At 39.8% G+C, this 24,864-nt stretch overlaps 1 protein-coding gene across 1 annotated transcript in view; it reads right to left on the minus strand.

Moving 5' to 3' along the window:
* The window catches only part of LMF1 (lipase maturation factor 1), a 710,851-nt gene that overhangs the window by 43,314 nt on the left and 642,673 nt on the right, over positions 1-24,864 (minus strand). The window contains 4 exon segments of the mRNA XM_043976446.1: positions 3,724-3,907; positions 13,776-13,929; positions 18,717-18,837; positions 18,839-18,901. Of these exon segments, the coding sequence (XP_043832381.1) occupies positions 3,724-3,907; positions 13,776-13,929; positions 18,717-18,837; positions 18,839-18,901 (522 nt within the window).

Genomic DNA, 24,864 nt, shown 5'->3' on the forward strand with positions numbered 1-24,864 from the left:
GGCCTCAGATACTTGACACTTACTAGCTGTGTGACTCTGGGCAAGTCACTTAACTCTCATTGCTCCCCCACCAAAAATAAATAAAAGAAAAACCATCTCTAGTTTCTTCAATCAATCTTCCTATGTGGGGCAGATAAGGTGGTGCCCTGGATTCAGGAGGACCTGAGTTCAAATTTGGCTTCAGACACTTGACACTTCTAGCTGTGTGACCCCAGGTAAGTCACTTAACCCTCATTGCTCCCCCCGCCAACCTTCTTATGACACAGGTGATATAGCAAAAACAAATAAACAAACAAAAACAACCCTAAAGCTTAGGCTGAATTAATAGAGGTGTCTAGGCAAAAAGAGACAGGTGAGAATCATACTGTACTCACTCTATCTTGGTCAGACCACATCTGGAGTATTCTGTTCATGGTTTCAAATTCTCTTCCTATCCTGGACGTCTTTTTGTGAATATGCTCCAGTTTGGAAACATCTTTCTTAAAATGTGGTACCCACTATAGACTTGGTCTGATCAGGGCAAAAATATAATTGGCACCTTAGAATTATGCTGATGTAATTCTATAGCATAATATTTACTAACGACCTCCTCCATGTGCTAAGCAATCTAAAACCAAAAGGTTGTGAATGCTTCAGAATGGTTAATATTCTGACAAAAGAGAATTTCAAATGGAAAGTTCAGCTACTCTTGTTGATCTGAAAAAATATGGCCTGGGCCATTAAAATGGGTAAAGGAAGAACAGGCCTTCAACACAATAATTTTTCATTGCTATGAAATAATTCTTGACTAACTATACTGTAACAATCACTGTGGCACATACCAAAATGGAAACGCAAAAGCAATGATCATGTTCAACATTGCTTTGTTGTACCCTTAGTCATATAGGACATCTCTTCCCATTTTTAGCTAACAATATTTTTCTAGGTTATTATACATATAGAATTATGTAAAACAGTACCATATTAGTCATTGTATACAAGAAAACTCAAATAAAAGAAAAAAATGAAAGAAATAAAATGAAAAACAGCCTGCTTCAGTCTGTTCCATCCATATCAGTTCTTTCTTCAGAGGTGAATAGTATGCTTCATCATTAGTCCTTTGGGGCTTGGATCATTGTATTGCTGAGAAGAGTTACTAACATAATATTTTAATCAGCATAGGGAAACCATCCTGAGAAGCTTTCTCTGTGTTAGAATAGTAGGTTGATGACACCAAGTTTAGCAGTTGGGGTGACTAGAGAATTGTTGCTTCCCTTACTTTATGGTTCTGCTGAGCCATTAAGATGGGCAGCTGAAAGATAAATGCTAGAGAGAATGTTCTTAAAGGTTCCATTGTTAAGTCACTGCATAATCACACCTTTGCAGGTAAGTGATCCACATGTTGATGTGACACCAGTCCACCTATGTTCTGGGCCTTTCATAGAGGCCTCAGTGATAGTGGCTGCAGCTCATTTTGACCCACAGTTCTATGGTTCCTATCAAAGAACAACTTCTGTGGTAAAAATGAGCAAAAAGTAAGTACATGATTTCAAATTTGTAATGAGTTTTGTATTTCTAGCCTTCTCAATGGAAGAAGAGATGGGGGAAAGGGTGGAATTTGGAACTGAAAATATAATAAAGTTGAACAAATTTTTAAAAAAAGAATAGGCACAACTCTTAAGGTCAAGTGACCCACGAGCCTCAGCCTGCCCAGTAGCAGAGATGAGCAGCATGTCTTACCATGCCATTCCTTGTCACTTAACTGCTCTGAACTTAGTTTTCAAATCTGTGAAATGGAGAACAATCATTCTTACAGTAACGACCTCTTAGGATTTTTATGAGGAAAGTCTTTGTAGTGTTCAAAATGCTATAGGAGTATGAGCTATTGCTATGATTACTGTTACTTAATAATATCCTGCTCACATGGCCAGAAAAGGTGGTATATTGGGTAAAAGTACAAACAAGTAAGCAATGGACAGACATCAACATGACAGCCCTTTCTTGCCGAAGAACTACTTTAGATCAATTAAGTTAATTCTCTTACAGTATAAAAGCACAGGAATTAAAAAGAAGAAAAACAGTGACATTGCAACACAGCACTCCCTGGGCACATATAACAGAAAACATGGAAGGGCTAATCCCATCTAAACCCATTCCTAGCTTGTAAAATTAGACCACCTAGATATTATTTTCCATGACAAATTTTCGAACCATAATTGAACCCCTTGTGTATTAATAGAGGAGGTATGAAGTATTATGTAGTGTATATTAAAGCACAGCAACATGGGCATAAAATAGAGATGCCAGAATTTAGAGAAAATGTGTTCCCCCACCTATTCTACTATAATAGAAATGTCAGCTATTATCATCATGATATTATCTTTGCATTGGAAGATCACAGAATCATGGAATCTCAAAGCTCTTAGAGATCGTCTAATCCAAACTTATTTTACTAATGAGGAAAGAGAAGCTGAAAGAAACTTTTTTTCTTTTTTCCCAAGCAAGGTCACACATGTGCTGGGTAGCAGATAAAAGATTTGAACTTAGGCCTTCTGACCCCAAATCCAGTTCTCCTCTGCCATGCTGCCTCCAAAGTTTCAGGTGATGGCAGGTCTGGATAAAGGGAGAGAATTTGGATTTAGGGCCTGGTGCCTTCTGCCTATGCTTTTATTACATTCCACCCTGGCCATCTTCTTTCTGTCTACCTTGCCTGACCTTACACCTTCCTAACCACTGAATTGCCAGAAACTTTGTCCTAGGAATGGTGGTGGTGTCTTAATCATATCTGGAACCATGACCCACAAGGTTGTATTGTCTTGAGAGTATGTCACACCATCCACCATATATCTATTAGCCACCTCCTTGGGAGATGGAAGGGAATAAGCATTGATTATGGGCTTATTACGTGCCAGGTCCCATGCTAAGCTGCTTTTTTTTTTTTAAACAAATATGATCTCATTTGATCCTCACAACAAACCTGAGAGGTGGGTGCTTCTATTATCCAAATTTTATAGTTGAGGAAAATGAAGCAGAAAGAAGTTAATTGACTTATACATGGTCTCACAACTAGGAAATGCCTGAAACTGGATATGAACCCAAGTCTTCCTTGACTCCAGGGCCCAGTGTTCTATCTCTTGCACCATTGACCTTGTGGTCATGTACTTCTCCTCCTCCTTCCCGCTTCTTTTATTTTTTTAAAAAATTAAATTAAATTAATTTTTTTGGGTGAGGCAATTGGGGTTAAGTGACTTGCCCAGAGTCACACAGCTAGTAAGTGTCAAGTGTCTGAGGCTGGATTTGAACTCAGGTCCTCCTGAATCCAGGGCTGGTGCTCTATCTACTGCACTACCTAGCTGCCCCCTCCTTCCCACTTCTTTTGGCACACCCCCACCTCCCTCGCTCCCTCCCCTTTTTCTAGTTTTGGAACTATAACCAAACCAGTGCTGTTCCTGCCACCAGAAAGGGCCTACCAACCCACTCTCCTCCAGCTCTCCCAGTGGCTTCCCAAATCAAACATCCCTCCCTGGTTTGCCACTCCTGCATAAGTTTTGTTTTCTCCTGTGGAATATAAGCTCCCTGAGGGCAGGGACTATTTTGCTTTTGCATTTGTATCCCAAGGGGTTGCCACACATCAGGTGCTTAATAAATCCTTTTTTATTCATTCATTCTGGGGAGAAAAAAGGGCCCATTATGTGTCATTGGCTTTGTCATCTGGATAACCCCAATTTTCCTGGGATGCCTTACCTGGAAAGCAGCGAACCACATGAGCCAGTCTAGCCTATAGTGGTATGGAGAGATCAGGCAAGGTCTCCTCTTCAGGTCCCCAGGCTTACATTTGAACTCATATTCCTCCCATACTGCAGTGGAATCATTGGCTTCAAGGCTGGAAGTGCCCTGGATAATGACCTCAGTCCTCTCTTTGGTGATGCTGTGGGGAAATAAAGCAGAGAGTTAAGGCAGGCTGCAAAGTGATAGGTCATTAAATCCCTCACTGATTCATTTTGCTACTGGTGGGAGACTTGAGTACCTTTGGCTTTTTCCAGGGATGTGAGCTTCCTTTGGCTTTTGAGAGAGGTTTTTTGGCAAAGCTAAGTAAGGTTCTTGGCTTCTTGCTAGACTGGCCTCCCCAGCTCACTGTCTTTAGGACTGGCATCCTTGGTTACCGTATTTTCCTCTCCTCCCCCAAAGCAAATATAGTTAATTGAGATTCATAATGTTTTCTTATATTCTACAGACATGTAAATGTGGGGCCAGGATTTGAATTCATACCTATGTGTGCTTCTTGGGTAGGGGCCTGCTGCTCTGTCTAGTATTTCTTTCCTGTTTCCTTTTCTTTGTTGACTAGTGAGATTTGTCTGGAATTCAGCTCAGTCTACGCTCCAAGGCAAACTTCCTCTGTTATGTCATCCTGAGCTACCTATTTCATCTTCAAATGGGGCTTCTACAGCAAGCCCAATGGCACTGGGGCTCTGGACCAGTAATAATAATCACCACAGCTCACATTTAAAAAAAAACATACAGGACTTGTCTTTTCATAAACCAAGGGATAAGAGAGTATAGATTTGTGGGTAGGAGTTTTTGCCTTTTTTGTCTCAAGTCCAATCTACTTGATGGTACTCTTGGGATCAAGAATTGTAACTGGCTTCATGGGCATGGTACGGTGGAAGACTCAATGGTCCCAGACCACAGCTGTGAGCAGGAAGTGGTTGAGTAGACTGAAGGACACCAGCCTCGGGAGGCTCTGGGAGTACACGGAGGAACAGAGGATAGAGCCAGGATTCTTGATGTCCGGAAGGGAGATGGTGTCATTCTTATCACCAAAATTGCCTTTCTGAGATTGTCAGGTCAGTAAAGTAGGAGGGTGATGGGAGGCACTTCCCATCATGCCAATATGTTGCTGGCTTAGGGCACTGGAGTAAAATTCTCTTGTCCTCATTGCATGACAGGAGCACAGGGTCCTTGTGGGGAGAAGCAGCAACACAGTAGACTTGGCCAGAGTGAGTACTATAGGAGTTCAGCACTTTCTCTTGAGCTAGGTGCCAAATTTTTATGCAAAAGTCTTTGCCGCCTGTGTGCCGAGGACCAGGACCCTGACGGTGGTCGCTACCATCATGATCATATTTGCAGAACTTGCTGATAATGAGTGTCTCGTCCTTGTCCAGTTCCCACAATTCCACAGCACCCAAGTTGGAGGCTACAAGAATGCCCTAGTCCCCAACCCAGGGGAGGTTAGTCAGCCTGACTTTGGTCTGGACTCTAGCCAAGAAGAAGCCCAAGACATGCCCAGGAGTCAGAAGCCATTGGACCAGTAGGAGGCATGGGGTGCTGGGGCAGCAACTCATTCCGCATATCTGGGGCTCCAGACCTCCTCTGCTTCCCACACGGTATCCACTTGGGCTCTCTGCCCCTCTCTCACCAGAGGACAGAGCTCCTACTTTTCAAGAGACTTCCCTCCCGCTCACATTTCTATAGCCTGTTATGTCTACAAAACGCTTTTCTTATGACAACCTTGTGAGGAGGTATTACTACCTCCATTTTATTACCATAATTACCGTCCATTTTAGAGAGGAGTAAACCAAGGCTCAGGGAAGGGGAACAACTTGCTTTAGGTCACATATGAGTTAAGTGGCAAAGCCAAGACCTGAGACCAGTTTCAAGACTGCAAGCTCAGGGTTCCACAGACTTTCTGTATGCACGTAGCCTGCTAGTCTACCACTCCATTTTTATCAATAACCCTATTCTGCTCCTATTTAAAAGGGAACTCTAAACACTGGTCCCTAAATTATGACCTTGGGCCTCCCTGGCCTTGGGAGTCAGCAAGGGAAAGAGTTATTGCTGCCCATTTTGTCTGTGGTGAAGTAAGGCTTTCAGCATTTTGACAACTTGCCCAAGTTCTAGTTCTAGCTAGGTCCAGAATCTTCTAATTCTTATAGTTCAATGCTGTATCTGGAGTGGGATAGCAGCCATGGAGTGAGCCTGGTAAAGCTCCATGATGACACAGCTGGACAGAATTCCCCAGCGTCTAGTCATTGTCGTTCCACCTTCCTGAATAAAAAGTTTTAGTCTCTCCCAGAGAATGGAAGTTACTTTATTCAGGTATTTGACAACTTTTTGACATTAAAGTTGTTTCTAGTTTTTCATAGTTACAAATTATGCTAATGTATCTATCACAAGGCAGCATAATTTAAGTAGAAAGAACAGTGGAATGAGAACTCAGAAACCTGGGTTCAAATTCTGACTCTGGCCCTTCTAAGATTTGTGACTGTGTCACAATATATGTGACAATATATTGTCACCTAACCTGTTTGAGACTGTTTTCCCATCTTCAAAATGGGGGTAAATAATAGGGCTATGGTGAAGGAAATGCTTTGTAAATATTTTTATTGCTGATTTCTTGCTATGCCTCTCATATTGTGTTGTTGGCTGTGAACTGACCTAGAGAATTTTTCATGTTGGGTTGCTGGTAGGTTGAGGTAGTTACTATGGTAACTAGATCATCTTGGTGCTGGGGGAGTCACTCAGTATCAGGATTCTTGCAAGTGACACAGTCTATATTAAAAAAAAATAGTGTGTCTAGTAGGTACTAGTAATAAGTTTAGCCCATAGAAGGCACTCAAGAAATACCTGGTGACTGAGCAATGGTAACTGAGACAAGCACAGCAGAACAGTGGCTCCATCAGCAGGATAGAAAGTTGTAAGGTTCCCTCTAATTTCTTATTTCTACTGTCTTTGAACCAATGGGGTGTATTAGTTCTACTGTGGTATAATGATGGCCCCCCACACACACATATATATTCTCTCTCTCTCTCTCTCTCTCTCTCTCTCTCTCTCTCTCTCTCTCCACGAGTTACTGACTGGTTGTCTGTTCTAGTGTCTGGCCTCCAGTCAGCTGAGAAAATCCCAGACACAGTGCTTAAAGAACACCCATTAATAGCTGACTCATGGGGCCCCATTAACAGCTGTCTGAAGGCATCCAAGCATGGCACCATTCTGGCTGAGAAATGGGTCTCACAAAGCCATTGCTCAGCAGCAGTTGGGGGTGGGAGTAGAAGTCGTAAGGGTAAGTTGTTAGGGCAGGAGGAGGGAGGGCTGTGCCAAGGAAAACAGAAAGTGCAAACAAAGTCATTGCACCTAATTGGAAGAGTACAGAGAGGGTTAGAAAGATAGCCCCTAAGCAGGCCCCATATATGTCCTTAGGATGCCACACAGCAAACACATGTGTTCTGTACAAGCATGTTACTTGCATTTCAGGTATTCATTCCGCATTTTGTAACTACCTACTGTTTGCAATGATATAATCAGTACTGAGGGAGCTACAAAGATAAATCAGATATGGTCCCCTGCCTACGAGGGGAATAGGAAAGGAAAATATGTAATATGATAAAAATAATTATGCAGATACAGTGCAGACTAGAATAGGACAAGAGTGTGTTATCTGAGGTTTGAGGAAAGAAAGATCACTTCTGCCTGGTGGGCTCTGGGGATGTTTTATGGTACAGGTGGATTTTCAGCCTAGGCCTTGAACTTATACTCATAGAGATTGGGGCAGGGACTTAGAGAGATGGCAAGGACTCCAGTTTGCTTGGAGCAGAGTACAGAATGAAGATTGGGGGAGACAAGAAGAGGTAGGTGGGAGAAGAGAGCCACCAGAGTCCTGTTTGTAGACAGGGCTTAAGTGACAAAATCAGATACTTCTATGCATGCAATTAAAATAACTGAATGGTATTCAGAACATACACACACTCACACTGAGTTTTTTTGGAATCATATGCATTTTTCTTAGGGGTATTTAGGTGATTTCATGGGTAGAGTGCTCAGCCTGGAATCAGGAAGACACATCTTCCTAAGTGTTATTTCCTAGCTGTGTGTGACTCAGGGCAAGTCATTTAACTCCGTTTGCCTCAATTTCCTTCTCTGTAAAGTGATCTGCAAAAGGAAATGGCAAATCACTCCACTATCTCTGCCAAGAAAAACCCAAAGGGGGTCATGAAGAGTTGGACATGTCTGAAAAACAACAAAATGCATTTTTCCATCCTATCATCCTCTCTCTGTTTTCTTTTGTTTAGAGATTCAAAGGTTTCAATAATGAAAGAGAATTCACTTGATGGGGAGATAGATCATTGTGCTCATTTCATCCTGTCATGGTCACTTTCACCAAACAGATTTTTAGAATTTGCATATCATATGTAATAAGTCTTGTCAAATGAAAAGTGACTGCATGACTGAGTCATGCCCTAGGCTGAATTATGAGTCCTGATGAGCTACACACTGGTTAGATACACTGTGGAAACATGGAGCAACAATTTCTATTAATAAAGTGTCTACCATGTATTCTAAATTTCGATTTTCATACCCTTGAATGTTCAGTATGAGCTAGAATCATTTTTATTGATTGACATAGGGTAGAATAATCCAAACATTATGGAAGTATTTGAGTCAGCAGAACCTCACTTTCCAAACAGAAATGATACAGCAGAGGGAAGAAGGATCCCCAAGGAAAAGAAGTACTAACTATGTGCCAGGAATTGTGTCATGTACTGGGGGTACAAGTACAAATAATGAAACAATCTCTCTCTGAAAGGAATTTACATACGTGATGAGAAAGATAAGAGGTACAGATAAAAATATATACAGCATAAATATAACGAGAATGGATACAACTACAAAATCATTAAATACAAAGCAGTTTTGAGAGCGAAGGCATTAATAGTTATGGAGTTTCATGTAGAATATGGAGTTTGAGCTGCCTCTTAATGGGAGACTCCAAGCTGAAGGGATGGAGGGAGTGAATTCCAGGCATGGAGATAAAAGAAGGACTATCCTGTGTGAATAACAGAAAGAAGGCCGGTTTGGCTGTATGGCAGAAAGAGCAAGTGGGAATAATAATGTTCAAGGAGGCTGAGAAAAGAGGTTGGGAAGGGCTTTAAAAGTGAAACAAAGGAGATTATATTTTATTCTAGAGGCCCCACGGAGCCACTGGAGTTGTCTGAGTCAGGGAATCACATGGTCAGATCAGTGTTTAGGATGGACTGGAGCAGAGTGGTCAATCAGGAGGCTGCTGCAATAATTGAGGGCCTTAACTAAGGTGGTAGCTACATGAACAGGGAGAAGGCCCTGGGTGTGAGAGATGTTGTGAAAGAAGTAATGGAGTGGCAAGATTTGACATCTGACTCATGAGGTGAAGGAGAGTGTTAAGCAGGGTGCCTGTCACATAGTAGATGCTTAATAAATGACTTGACTAGAAAAAGCCCAGAAGCTATTCCTCTAGATGCAGACATCCCCTTCTAAAGCACTGCTTAAAAATGAAATCAGCAGAGACAGGAAAAGAGTAAACTCAATGACTACATCAATGGAAAGGGGAAGAACAGTCACCACAAAACACTTAGAGGAATATAGTAAATTATAAGGAAGTAGGTTGGTCCCAAACAAGAGTGATAAGAAGATACCACCCCCTTGTTCCTTTGTGGCAGTGGGGCTAGAAGTGGTTTCTGGCTGTGCCAAATTGCATATGAAATCAGATTTTTAAAAATAGATCAACAGATTAATTTACTGGGGTTTTTCTTTTCTTTAAAAAATTTTTTGGTTGTTTTAGTGATGGCTTTCTGGGAGGGGGAAGGGATGGCAGACAGTAGAAAATCTAGGCAATATAAAAATAAAAGAGAGCATTAAAAATACTGCTGAAAATGACCCCATTTTTTCTGTGGACAATTTTGATTAGAGCTGATTTGATACTTCACTATCTGCTAATATGAACTTGCTTTTTTTTTTTCCAATCTGTTTAGTGAAGGCTGGAGGCTGTGAATATTTCTGCTATTTTGGTGATTCTGGTAGAATTTGAGTTGCTGGACATGAATGAAAACCCGGCCTTCTGGCTATAAATGCTGTTCCTTTGATTCTCTTTAGTGTAGTGGAAAGATCACTGGCCTCAGTGCCAGGGAACCATAGATTGAGGCTTGGCTGAGCCATGAACGCGCAGTGTGTAAGTGTACGTAAGTGTGGCATGATTTCTTTTGTAAGTCACTGCTCTACTCTGAAGCTCTCTAGTCCAAGCTATTCCTGAATAAGGAACCATTGTACAACACACCTAACAAGTGATGACCCAGTTTATGTTGAAAACTTCTGGAAAGAAAGAACCCACGGGACCACCTTTGGGGCCAGACCATTATGCTTTTTGTATAACACCCAAAATAAAGCCTAAATTTACCTCTTTATGATTTTAGTCATGACTTTTACTTTTGTCCTTTGTTGTCAAATTGTACAAACCTTATTTTTCTTTTGTGAGACAGCTCTTTTGGGGAAGACAACTCATATTTTCTGCACCTCCTCCTGTCTTCTCCAGCCTAAATATTGCCATTTCCTTTCCCAGGATCCTCCTACCCCCTTACTGGGCATCAACTTAGAGCCATTCACCATCTTGGCTACCCTTGCTAGGTGAGTCTGCAGTTTACCAAAGTCCCCCCTGAAATGTGTTGTCTAGAAGTGAACACAATACTGAACCCTGGGCACTGTCCATCTCTTAATGCAGCCTTAGACCACTTGAGCGTTTTCTTGGCTGCTGTATTATACGGTTGACTCATATTGAGCTTCTAGTGCACTAAAACGCCCAGACCTTGTTTCAAATGAACTACTGGGGGATCAAGCCTCCCTCATCTTGTACTTGAGAAACTCAGTTTTTGAACTCAGGTTCAAAACTAAAAAAAAACAAAAAAGAAAAAAGACTAAGGTGATATTCATCCCTATTAATCTCTAGATTAGATCCAGTGTTCTAGCCTCTAAAGAAAGATCTTTTTGTATTTTGATTCTGTCATTTAGTGTGTTAATTATCCTGTATAGCTTTGTGTTCTCTGCAAATTTGGTAAACATACCACCCATGCCTTTATCTGAGCCAGTAATTAAAATGTTACATATAGGAAGGCCAAGCACAGATTTCTAGGGAACTCCACTGGAGACTGCCTTCCAAGTTGACATCAAACTTGTAATGAATACTATGATATGTGCTTGAAAGGCTGGTCCATTGAGTTCTTTAAATCTTAGATCTAAAGCCTGAAGGGGCTTTAAAGTACAACCCCTTAATTTTAGAGATGAGGAAACTGAGGCCCAGAGAAGTAAATGACTAGCTGAACTTCACATATATGACAGCAGTAGCAGAATTTAAACTCATGTTGTGCGATTCCAAGTTTAGTTCTCTTTTCACTGCTCTACATTACCTTGATCCCACCTATTCAACTAGCTCCAAACTGTCTAACTATAGTATCACCTAGTACTGGACACCTTTCTATCTTTTCCACAAGAAAAGTACAAGAGACTATGTCACATCCTTTACTGAATCTAAGTAAACTAAATCTATGTTACTTCCTTGATTTACAACTCTTGTCCAAAAAAACAGCCAAACAAACAAACAAAAAAGATCTAAATAAAATTAACCTGGCATAACCTGGTTTGTATTTGTGTGTGTGTGTGTGTGTGTGAGGCAATTGGGGCTAAGTGACTTGCCCAAGGTCACACAGCTGGTATCAAGTGTCTGAGGCTGGATTTGAACTCGGGTCCTCCTGAATCCAGGGCCGGTGCTTTATCCACTGTGCCACCTAGCTGCCCCCTCCATAACTTGTTTTTGATGAATGTTTGCTGGCTTTTTGTAATCACCACTTCCATTTGTAGATATTCATCAGCCATTGACTTAATAAAGTATTATAGAATTATGCCATGAGTCAAAGACAAACTCACTGATCTTACAGTTAATAGATTAGATTCTCTTCCACTTTTTGGAACTGTTTTCTATAAACTTTTAAAGATGACTGATGGTGTCCTAGCCATCACATTTGCCATTTTCTTTAGAATGCTAACATGATTGTTTGGGGCACATAACTCTCACTCACTAAGAAAAGCTAGATGCTCTCTTACTATCATATCTTTATGTATATTGTTTAATAACTCCTTATTAGACAGTCTTATTCTGTCCTTTCCAGTCCAAAGAATATTCCCCTTTTTAGAGAAAACAGAAGCAAAATAACATGAGCAAAATAATACCCTTTGTCCATTGTTAATTATTGTCCCATTCATTCTAAGCATTGTGATCTTTTATTCTCTTCAATTTTTTTATCCAACTTAGCTGAAAAAAAAGTTCTCATTTTGTTGTCCTTAATTTTCTTTGCTAGCCTTAGCTCATTCTCAACTTTAACACTTCTGACACTATTTTTACAATAGGCCCAGGCCATGCTTTTATAGGCATCCTCTGTAATTTACCCTTGCTTCCATCTTCTGGACATGTCTTTTTAAAAATCTAAGTTGACTAGTGAGTTTCCTATGCATCCACATTGGCTTCTTTAGAGCAATCCCTTCTTTTTATCTCACCATAACTGTTTTTCTTTTAGTCTTCAGAATTTCACCTTTGGGCATTTCCTGTCTCATTGAGCCTGATGTCTTATATGGAACTCAGATCCACAAGATCATACCTACACTTTCTCTAAAATCCTCAAAATCAGCTCCCTTAAAATCTAGGGTACATGGGCAGCTAGATGGCGCAGTGGATAGAGCACCGGCCCTGGATTCAGGAGTACCTGAACTCAGACACTTAACACTTACTAGCTGTGTGACCCTGGGCAAGTCACTTAACCCCAATTGCCTTACTAAAAAAAAACACAAAAAACTAGGGTACATGTTTAACTATACACAATGTTCCTCTACTTCTCTATCACGGATTCTAAAATGGAGTGGTCACTTCCCTCCAAGGTTCCTCCCCATTTTTTTCTCCCTCAGGAACTAGGTCTTATTTGTTAGTTAAAATCAGATCCAGACTAGAACTTCCTCTTTTGGTTCTTATATTTTTTTTATTTGTTTTTGGGTTTTGGTGGGGCAATGAGAGTTAAGTGACTTGCCCAGGGTCACACAGCTATTATGTGTCAAGTGTCTGAAGCCAAATTTGAACTCAGGTCCTCCTGAATCCAGGGCCAGTGCTTTATCTACTGTACCACCTAGCTGCCCCTGGTTCTTATATTTTTTGAAAAAGGTAATTATTATTGAGGCAAATCAAGAAATTATTAGCTGTTCTGCTATGTGTGTATGTGAAAGGGTGGTGTTGGGGGGAAGTGGAGGAATCCATGAGTTATCCAGATAATTGAAGGCCCAGTTCTGCATCTCCCAACACCAATTTTATCAATTGTATTTCTCTGCCTGGCTTATAAACTGCTTCTGAAATATCCCATCTATTTTCTCTGTCTAGTTTACAGTATACCCCAGTGACAAGATTGTTTCTTTAACTGCCTGTTAAACTTTCCTGAGATATTCTGTACTGTGTTTCCTAGACTTCTTTACATGAATAGGTTTTCTTAATAACCTGTGGCAAAGCATCACGAATTCTGGGCTTGAAGTCAGGAAGCTGTGAGTTCAGATCCTGCCTCTGACACTAATGTAGAAGGATCTGATGTAAAACCCAGCTAAATCACTCACTTTCTGTATGCCTCATGTTTTATTTACCTTGTTAGATTAGCTATGCCCTGCACTGGTAGGAAAAACTCCCATACAGAGAGTTCCATATACTGACAAAAATCATAGGTCCCTTTATTTATTTGTGTATATATTACTTTATCTAGTTTATTACGCAGTGACCTCTAAGGACAGGCATCATGCCTCCTCATTCCCATGTACCTACTTCACAGTGGATACTCAGAAAGGCTGATTCATTGAATAGTTCATGGAAAATAGATGGAAAAGGATGGAAAGATAATAATCAGAAAATAAAACCAGAATAAAAGGATAAATATGGATAAATATGGATTCACCCTGGAAGTGATTCATACCTTCCAAATGCCCCGTAAGTGTTGACTATTCTGAGAGGGTTGAATGATGTATTCATAACTTGTTTGGAATTAAGCAAATTCATAATCACAGGAATGCTTAGGTAGGCAATCAGGACACCTAAAGAGATGTTTACCAGTCTTCGAACCAAACAACCTGTAAATAAGAGAAAGAGAAATGAGCTAAAATTTTCATTTTGGCGTGATGGAGCAAACACTGGACTGAAAATACTGAAATGGCAATCTGCAGACAGGGGTTCAAGTCCTGGCTCTACCATTTACTACCGGTGGGTCCTCTCCTGAGACTCTTTCCTCTTCTGTAAAATGGGTATAATAATACTTTATGAAGAAATTATTTATGGAAACTAAAATACTATAGAAATGTGCATGGTTGCTATTGTTATTACCTCAAATGTTTTCAAGGCTAATTTATTTTCTAATGATCATATCACAAACAATGTGGTTATTTTATCGGTATGAAGTGGTACTTTAGGGTTGTTTTAATGTTCATTCCTCTAGTTATGAGTGATTTGGAGCATTTTTTCATATGACTATTGATAATTTTGATTTTCTTCTTCTGAAAACTTCCTTTTTATATCCTTTGACCATTTATCAACTGGGGAATGGCTTCTTATTTTCATAAATTGGCTCAGTTCTCTATATATCTGAAAATGAGGTCTTTATCAGAGAAACTTATTGTAAAATCCTCCCCCGCTCATTTCCTGCTTTCTGTTTAATTTGGCTACATTGGTTTTTGTTTGTGAAAAATCTCTTTAATTTCATATAATCAAAAATAAACCATTTTATATGCTATGATCCTCTCTACCTCATGTTTGGTCATAATTCTTCCCTTATCCATAGACCTGACTGGTAATTTTTTCCATGTTTTCCTAATTTGCTTAAGATATCACCTTTATATCTAAATCGTGTACCCATTTTGATTCTTATCTTGATATATGGTATGAACTACCTTAAAGAAGAGAGAACCAAGACCCAATGACTTCTTGCAGACACATGGTTATTGGAAGACAATGGGGTGGCAGCTAGGTGGTTCAGTGGATAAAGCACTGACCCTGAAGCTGAGAGGGCCTGAGTTCAAATCTCACCTCACACACTTACTAGCTGTGTGACCCTAGGCAAGTCACTTAACCCCAATTGCCTTAAACATCCAGGGCCATCTCCAATCATTCTGATATATATATAGATAGATATAGATATAGATATAGATATAGATATAGATATATAGATATATAAAATCTTGCCACTGGACCCAAATGGTTCTAGAGGAGAAAGTAAGGTTGGTGACCTTGCACAGTCCTCCCTCACTTAAATCCAATTCAGTGAAAGTTATGACATCACCTCCTGATGTCATGGTCCTCTTTGAGAACTAAGGACAAACAATGACAACAATAACAACAACAAAAGTAAGCCTTCCACAGTGTGCCCTTCAGATGTGTGGGGTGTTATACCTACTCCAAAGATTTCTCTGTCTCACTATTCCATCTGTCAAGTTGCAGCAATTAAAGAGTTCTGATCTGTTAAAAATCTGAAATAAATCCAGTCTTACAATACTGAAATGTTATATCACAGGAAACTAACATTTCACATGAAGTGAACCTTCTGGCATAGAACTCTGCATTGGTGTATTGTGTGAGCACTTCTTGCTGTTGAACAAGGCATGTAAATGATGTTGAAGTACCAAACTGGTAAGAAATAGAATACAAAGAACCTCTCTCCCCTGATATCTGGGCTGTTTCCTTGTGAAATCCCTGGGTGTGTGAAACAAGTTCTTCCTGGGACTGAAATTAGGTGATGAAGGAGGTAGGTGCACATCAGCCCATGCTTAATTAGGCCTTTCTCCTCTTGGTTAAAAAATCCCCTATTTCCTTTTTCATGATTATCTGTAGCATAGTGATGCCAAGTTCAAATTTCACAGCCAAGCCCTCACACTCCCCAATAGGCCTCCAGCTCTCGCCTTTAGTGTGATACCCTAATCCTGTGATCCGTACTTGCTGGAGAAATGAAGATAAGCATGTTTTAAGGTTAGTGCCCATTTAATGACTTGCTTAATTAAGGAAGCAAAGGGTCCAGCATGTATGTTCTAAACTATTATAATTCCCCAAAGATGATCAGAGCTGAGCCATGGGATCAGTGGGAAATAGTGGGAAACTGCAAGTATGAGGTACACAGGAGGACTTGGCTCCCCACTGAGCTTTTAAAAAGAAGGCATTTGTAGGACTGATTCATCTAACCTTGTGACTTAACTTCTCAGTCCCCAAAATGAGCCTCGCACCATGTGCCAACAACCCTAAACACCCGCTGGTCCCAGATGCAAAGCTGCAGAAAATCCAAACAAATGGAATATCTCTACCCCTTAATTTTGTAAGAAAAAGATATAGACTTATAAATATACACACACAAGCTAACACCATTTGTTTATTCATATTATTTTATATTTAAATATTCATGTGAATGTCATTGTTAGTACCACATATTTATTATCAATATTGTTTTACATTTAAATACATTTATTACTGCTACAAACAAATAGCTAGTATCTCCTTATAATAACACCTCATTCCTATTGGGTTTGATTCAGGCACTTACTAGCTATGTGAATCCTGGGTAAGTCATTTAACATTTCTCTACTTCAGTTTCCTCATCTATAAAATGGGGATAATAACACCTCTATTCCACAACCACTGTTTTTGAGAGTCAAATATTGTTATGCTCATCCTATTATTGTGAAGATCAAATGAGTTAACATATGTAAAGCACTTTGCAAATCTTAAAATGTTACATAATTGAATTTATTATTAGAGAAGGGAAGAGACTTGCTCAAGGTTATATAGCTAATCCATGTCAGAGCATGTCTCTTTTTTCCACATAAAAGGAACTTTTATGGGTAGGATAAACCCTGGAGCCATTCCAATTTCCTACTTCTACTGCTATGCCCATTGCCTTGTACATTACCACTGGATGTTCATGATGATGACTAGACTGGCGTGCTTCAGCTGTGGTGCCTTACGCAGAGTAGGTAGTGTTGTCATTGCTGAATGTTGTGCTAGGAGGTTTTGAGGTAGAACACAGAGAACACCTAACAGGGAATAATATCTTGGTACTAGCCCTTGTTCATCCATTAGCTACTGTATCACCTTGCATGAATGACAACCACTTTGAGCCTGTTCCTTCATCTAGACATCTAAAATGTCTAGAAAGCAATTCATGTGAAAAGGACCTGGAGGTCTTAGTGGCTTGTAGGCTTAACATGAATCAGTGGTGAAATATGGCAGCCAAGAGAGCAATCTTTGCATTACTAAAAAATTTGTGTCCAGAACAAGGAGAGGGCAGTTCTATCCTATAAGATATCTAGAGTAGGTTGGGTGCCTCATCTTAGGAAAGACATAATTCAGAGTGAGATTGGCAAGCCGCACTAGTATACCAAGGGAATAAAATAGGAACCATGCTACATAAGAATTGGTTGGAAAACAAACAATTAGGGTCGTTGAGCCTGGAGAAGCGACTTAGAGCAGGAGAACATAGTATTTGTCTTCAAATATCTGAAGGGCTCTTATGTGGGAGAGAGATTAGACTTGTAGTGCTAGGCCCAGGAGAGTAGAACTATGAATAATCGCTAGAAGTGGCAAAGAGGTCGATTGAGGTTTGATGGAAGGGAACATTCCCTAACCATGAGATACTGAAAAATTGGCTCCTCTTCCTCCCTCACTGCAGGACCATTTGTCAGGTATGGAGTAGAAGAAATTGTTTTTTAAAGTGTTGATTGACCAAATGGCTACTGAATTTCCTCCAGCTCTGAGATTCTTTGATTCTGTGATCATCAAGAAAGCTCAAGTTGTTGAAGACAGGGTAGGTATTATTTTTTACTTAATAATAATAATAATAATAATAACAATAGCTAGCATATAGCACTGATTCTAGACACTGTGCTAAGTGCTTTACAAATATTATCTCATCTGATCCTCACAATAGCTCTGTGAGGTAGGTGCTCTACAATCCTGTTTATACTTGAAGAAATAGGCAAAGAGAGGCCTGAGTGACTTTGTCTGGGGTCATTTAGTTTAGTAAGTGTCTGAGGCCATACTTGAAACCCAGATCTTTCTGGCTCCAGGCCCTGGCACTCTATTCACTGTGGTGCCCATATACTGCAAGCTCTGTACCAGAGACCACGGTGCTGACCGCAGCTATTCAAACCTCTTCTTTTACAGGCAAGTACTCTGAGGCCCAGAGAAGTTAACACAGCTAATAGGTAATGGGTCACATTCTTTTTCTGTCTGCAAGGTCATGGATAGGTATTTGTATCCCAAATGCTAGTGTACTATGCCTACAAGACACAAATATGATGGCTCTTCTACAACAATGCTTTCTAAACTGTATCTAAGGCAAATTCCTGGGAACCCCCATCATCACCCAATCCCCTTCCCTGTCTAGGTCTCTCTTCCTTGGATGCCACCACTTCTTTGTCCTACAAGTAAAGTTTTATTATATATCAGAATCAGAAGGGACTTCAGAGTTCTTTTCATTTATCCCTCCATCACTCATGTATAGAAAGGGAAACTGAGGCTGAGAGGGAAGTGACTTAGTCAAGATCATACAGTAAATCAGTTTGAGAGTTAGGAACAGATTCCTCTCTCCTGAGTCCCAGCCCAGGACTCTTACTGCTGCAATAGTCCGTGACAGTTTGGGGGCAAATAGGATTTGAGAAGAGAAAATTCAAGAAATGACATCCTTCCACAGAGCTAGAAAGCATTCTAATGTACAGGCTGCCTGACAGGATGCACAGCCCGTGCCCTCCAGGTAGGCAAATGCAAATCACATGTAAATTGCCCTCATCCCTTTCCTTGTACTATACCTGGATGTGCCCTTGGGAAAGCCTGGTAGAGACCATTGTTTTGAAGACTTATTTCTTCCTGGGAAATAACTTACCATATCTCACAGGGGGCTTCTTCTCCTTTGCCTCTTCAAGCTGTATTTTGTGGACTCGATCTTTAACCCCTCCCCGCCGAGAGCTAAACAGGAACCCCAAGGCAGCATCGTCGAAGCAGGCAAATACTGGGAACAATGGTCAGCCAGTTTAGGAAGCTCAGGTTTCCACTAATGATAAGAATCACCTAAAGTGAACAAAAAGGAAGAAAATGATGTAGTGAAAGAAGTTCCCTCTAACAAGCAGCTTTCCTAGCTGATGGACCAGTCCCACCCCCCCCCCACACACACCCCAGGAGAGAAAACCAGAATAACAAGGAATAGCTCCTATTTCTGTGTCATTTTATGGTTTGAAAATGGCTGTGATTTGTGGAACACCCCGATCTCAAAGGAATCGTAACTTCGGGTGACCCAAAGGGCAATGGAGAGATGCATGATGGCTGTAAAAAAGCTGTAGCATGTTAACAGTGATGACCTGTGGGTGAGAAGTAATGTAAAAGGAATCGTTAAAGACGTGTGGTAACAGGAAATGGAAGGGAGCCTGTCCTGTAGCAAGAACAAGGGATGACAGATGGATAGCCCAGGTTCCACAATGGTATCCACCAAAAGAATCAAAGGAAGGTCTCCACTGTAGTGGATAGATTGTGGTGGTTTAGCAAGAGGGCTAGATTTGCAGCCAGAAGATGATGGATTTGAATTCCAGCTCTGCTCCTATCTACTCATTTGATTTTGCACGGTATCCTCAGTTGCAAAATAAGGCATTTAGGCTAAAATTACCCAAGGTCCCTTGCAGTTCTAGATTCTGTGATATGAGCTTCAGAAAAAGTAGGTCTATCTCAGATGGTATTTTTTCCTATTTAAAATTTTTATGGATATCTTTTATTTTTATATCACCTTCATTTCTGAATCCCTCCTTCTTCCTTTCCCTACACAGTCAGCTAGCTCTTGTAACAAAGAATTTTATTTCATTTTTATTTTAAAAAATTTAATAAACATTTTTACTTATAATTTCAAGTTCCAAATTTTATCCCTCCTTCCTTCACTCCCCCATCTCCTTCCTGAGGCAATAAGAAATCAGATATGGGCTATACATGTATGATTATGTAAAACACTACTATATATGACTACATTTTTGCACAAGAAAACTTGAATAAAGAAAAAAACGAAAGAAAGTGGAAAAATAGCATGCTTCATTCTGTGTTTCATCAATATCAGTTCTTTCTTTGGAGGTGGACAGTATGTTTCATATTAATCCTTTGGGATTGTCTCGGATCATTGTATTGCTGAAAAATAGTTAAGTCATACACAGTTCTTCATCAAATAGCATTGCTGTCTCCAGTGTACAATGTTTTCTAGGGTTCTGCTCACTTTACTATACATCAGTTCATATAAGTCTTTCCAGCCTTCTGAAGTCACTGCTTGTATTTCTTATAGCATGATAATATTCCATAGCCATCATATATCATAGCTTAACAAAGAACTTTTTAAAATTGGCTAATATGACAAAAAAAGAAAATGATAAATGTTGGAGACAATGTGGGAAAACTGTGATGCTAATCCACTGTTTGTGGAATTGTGAACTGATCCAACCATTCTGAAGAACAATTTGGAGCTATGCCCAAAGGGCTATAAAATTGTGTATACCTTTGACCTAGCAATACAGCTACTAGGTCTGTATCCCAAAGACATCAAACAAAAGAGAAAAATACCTATTTGTACACAAATACTTATAGCAGCTCTTCTTGTTAAGAACTGGAAATCAGAGGCAGCTAGGTGGTGCAGTGGATAGAGCATCAGCCCTGGAGTCAGGAGGACCTGAGCTCAAATCTGGCCTCAGATACTTGACACTTACTAGCTGTGTGACCCTGGGCAAGTCACTTAACCCCAACTGCCTCACCAAAAAAAAAAAAAAAAATTGGAAATCAAAGGAATGCCTATCAACTGGGGAATGTGTAAACAAGCTGCGGTATATGATTGTGATAGGATATTATTATGTTATAAGAAATGACAAACAGGCAGACTTCAGAAAAACCTGGAAAGACTTAACATGAGCTGATGTATAGTGACGTGAACGGAACCAGGAGAATGCTGTACACAGTGACAGCAAAACTGTTCAATGAAGAATTGTAAATAACTTAACCATCCTCAGCAATACAATGATCCAAGAGAATCCCAAAGGGCTAATGATGAAGCATACTTTCCACCTCCAGAGAAAGAACCAATACTGTCTGAATATAGACTGAAGCAAACTATTTTCCAATTTCTTCTAGTCTTCTTGTACAAAATGACTAATATCGAAATGTTTTACAATATTGCATATGTCTGACTTACATTTGATCGCTTATCACCTTAGGGAAGGAGGAGCAGAGGGAGTGGGAGAATTTGGAACTCAAAACTTAAAAAAAATGTTTTAAAATCGTTTTTAGTGTGTAATTGGGAAAAATTTTTATATATTAGAAATTAAAAAAAAAAGAAAAAGTAGTTCAGCAAAATGATCCAAGACATAAACCTGGTCTGACTGTGTATGTAATATTCCCTACCTATAAATCCTTCAACTTTTGCAGAGAAGGAGAGGATGGATTTTCTCAACTACTCTTCAGGACCTCTTGGTAGTTATAATTGATGTATTTCTTTTTGCTGTGCTGTATTTCTTTCAGTTGGCCCAAATGAACTATATTTTTGTGTCCTAAAAGAGTTGGCAAATGTGATAGCTGATTCACTGTCAGTGATATTTGGAAGATCATGGTAAATAGGGGAGGCACCACGGGATTGGAGAAGGGCAAATGTTCTTCCAGTTTTCAAAAAAATTAAAGGAAACAGAGTCTGCAAAGTATAGTCCAGTGATCTGGGTCTAGGAAAATTCTAGAATGGATCATTAAAGAGATGGTTTGGTGAATAACTAGAATGGGAAGAGGTGATTAGAAAGAGCCAACATGGCTTCATTAAGAACAGATCCCATTCAGGCTAATCTCATTTGCTTTTCTTTTTTTGTTTTGTTTTGTTTTTGTGGGGCAATGAGGGTTAAGTGACTTGCCCAGGGTCATACAGCTAGTAAGTGTCAAGTGTCTGAGGCTGGATTTGAACTCAGGTCCTCCTGAATCCAGGGCTGGTGCTTTATCCACTGTGCCACCTAGCTGCCCCCCCCCCATTTGCTTTTCTGACAGGATTACCAATAGAGTAAACAAGGGAAATGCCATGGAATAATTGTTACTGGTTCAGTGTCAGCATGGCAGAAAGTTTCCTATGGAGTACTCAGGGATCTGTGCTTGTCTCTAAGCTACTGAAAATTTTTAGTCAATGATTCTGATTAGGGAATGGATGGTATGTTCATTAACTGTACAGATGACACAAAACTGGAGGCATAACTAACTCTGTGAATGATACAGTCGAGATCCAAAAAGATTGTAGCAAGCTAGACAACTGCTAGTATCCCTACCAATGCTCAAATTCTTTGATTCTGGGATAATATGACTGTGATCATCGGTCATTTCTAAAACCAGGGATCATTTTGACTTGAACTGTGCAGTTAATACTTATCTCCAGCTTGGACAATTGAACGGTAGCTAAACAAAGCTTAGATATTTCTTGCAAGTGCTGTCCACAATGATCTGGCATAGTTTTTAATGTTATTACACAAAGGGGCAGCTAGGTGGTGCAGTGGTTAGAGCACCAGCCCCGGAGTCAGGAGGACCTGAGTTCAAATGTGACCTCAGACACTTGACCCTTACTAGCTAGCTGTGTGACTCTGGGCAAGTCACTTAACCCTCATTGCCCTGCAAAAATAAATAAATTAATTAATTAAAAAAAAAAGTTATTACACAAGGTAACCAATAATAGTATTTCAGAACTTTATAGCTGAAGAAAAATCTATTTGATTTTAGTCAAGTAAAGCTATATGTGAGACAGCTTGACATAGTGGATAGAAAGCTAAGCTTGGAGTTAGGTTATGTGGGTTCAGATCCTGCCTCTGAAATGTGTTAACTGGCAAGTAATCTAACCTCTATGTGACTCATGCTATTCTCCTAAGACTTCTCTTCGAAGTCATACACTAGTGCTATAAACATATAAGGAGTTTCCACAATGACCTAATTGTAAACTCAAGTCAGAAGTTCTCCATACTGATGGAATTACTGGCCCTTTGAATATTCATATAAAATTGTATCCTAAGGAACATTCCTAAACATGGGACATTGTGACTATCATAATCAAAGGGAGTTGAAACCAATATTTTTTTATGCTGCCAAAAGCCTCGTTCATGAAATTAAAATACATCTGATCTTTTCATATCATTGAAATTAACTTAAAGGGGCCGCTAGATGGCGCAGTGGATAGAGCACCAGCCCTGGAGTCAGGAGGACCTGAGTTCAAATCCGGCCTCAGACACTTAATACTTGCTAGCTGTGTGACCCTGGGCAAGTTACTTAACCCCAATAGCCTCACCAAAAAAAAAAAAAAAAAATTAAAAAAAGAAGATGGTAAAAGAAATAACTTAAAGAAAAATCAAATGCATTTCATAACAGTGTTCCTGACCCCACTCTACAAATTAGATGGCATAGATAGTATGTTAAGTATTATTGCTGTTGAGAAATGAAGCCCCCCACTGATGCTATGAAACTGATCTCAATAAGAAGAAGCCCAAATTTTCATTTGTTTATTGTATTTTTAAAAAATAATCAAGGCTACTGTATTTTATAAATTAATGCTTGCTATTTATATATTAATTGCTATTGTACCCATTTTGGCAGTAAGCCATTTATTATTATTATTATTTTTGGTGAGGCAATTGAGGTTAAGTGACTTGCCCAGGGGTCACACAGCTAGAAAGGGTTAAGTGTCTGAGGCCAGATTTGAACTCAGGTACTCTGACTCAGGGCCGGTGCTCTATCCACTGTGCCACGTAGCTGCCCCCCAAGTATTTATTATTATTATTTTTTTAATTCTTTTTTTATTGAATAGAATTTTATTTTCCAAAATATATGTAAAAACAAATTTTAACATCAATTTAAAAAAAAATTGTGTTCCAACTTCTCTTCCTCCTCCATTCCCACCCCCCACCCACTAGAACTCGAGCATTTCAAAACAAGTTATACATGAGTAGTCATGGAAAATATTCCCACATTAGCTAGGTTGTGAGAGAAAACAGTCAAAAAACTCCCAAAACTTCAGACTGCTGCCCCAAGCATTTATTATTAATTAACATCAGTAAAGTATTGACCATGTATCTCCCTAACTTCTCGTAGTCTCAGGCCTTCATACCTACATAGTCCTAAGAGAAAGAGTGAGCACCAAGAGACAGCATTCAGGGCCAAGAGAGCCAGTAAAGAGAGAGACCCTGTAGTAGTCAAGGGTTTTATCCTCTTTTGATAGAGGCGGATCATTATACATTGATCAAAGCTAATTGGTTAGCATCATTGGTTATCATTGGTTAACATGACTTAAGGGTGGTCTAAATTAAAATGAACTCTACCAGTGACATAAGGGGAAAGTATGTAAAAGACCCTTGGACAAAGGTGAAGTCCAATATCTAGGAGTGGTGGTTTAATTCCCATTAGCTCACAGAGCTAGACAAAAGAATCAATCTCCATCTCTTTTGTTCCCTTGGGCTTGTCCCAGATAAGAGCAGAACCTTCTGGAGTGGGGGGGAGGGGGGGGGGAGGAGAGAGAAAGGACTGAACTGATACTCCTTATTTTCTCCCCAATTGTCAGGGGTCAAAGTCTTGAAGGCTATTATGGAGGGAAGGGATTAAACTTGGCCTATGTCGCCCTAGAGGTCAGAACTAAAACTAATAGTGAGAAATTACTGGGAGGCAGATTTCAGCTTAATCTCAAGGAAAACTTCCTTACCACTGAAGCTCTCCAGAAATGGAATGGCCAACTTTGGGAGTTAATGAGTTCTTGAAGACTATGACCAAACTTGTTGGGGAAGCTGTAGGGATGCAAGATGACTTCTATGAGTCCTTCCAGTTCTTCAATTCGATGATTATTTCACAATTAATGAGTCTCTAATTCTTTTAGGTTTACTAAGGGCTTTTTTCACAATAACTTTGTGAGGTTGATGTGGGATGGAATTAGAGTCAAATTGATTGTGAGTCGTCCCAAAAGAATTACAAGACTCAGTGACTCAGAACCAGAAAAGTGGAAAGGTATCTCT

This window comes from Dromiciops gliroides, chromosome 1, assembly GCF_019393635.1.
Source record: "Dromiciops gliroides isolate mDroGli1 chromosome 1, mDroGli1.pri, whole genome shotgun sequence".
Classification (NCBI taxonomy): Eukaryota; Metazoa; Chordata; class Mammalia; order Microbiotheria; family Microbiotheriidae; genus Dromiciops; species Dromiciops gliroides.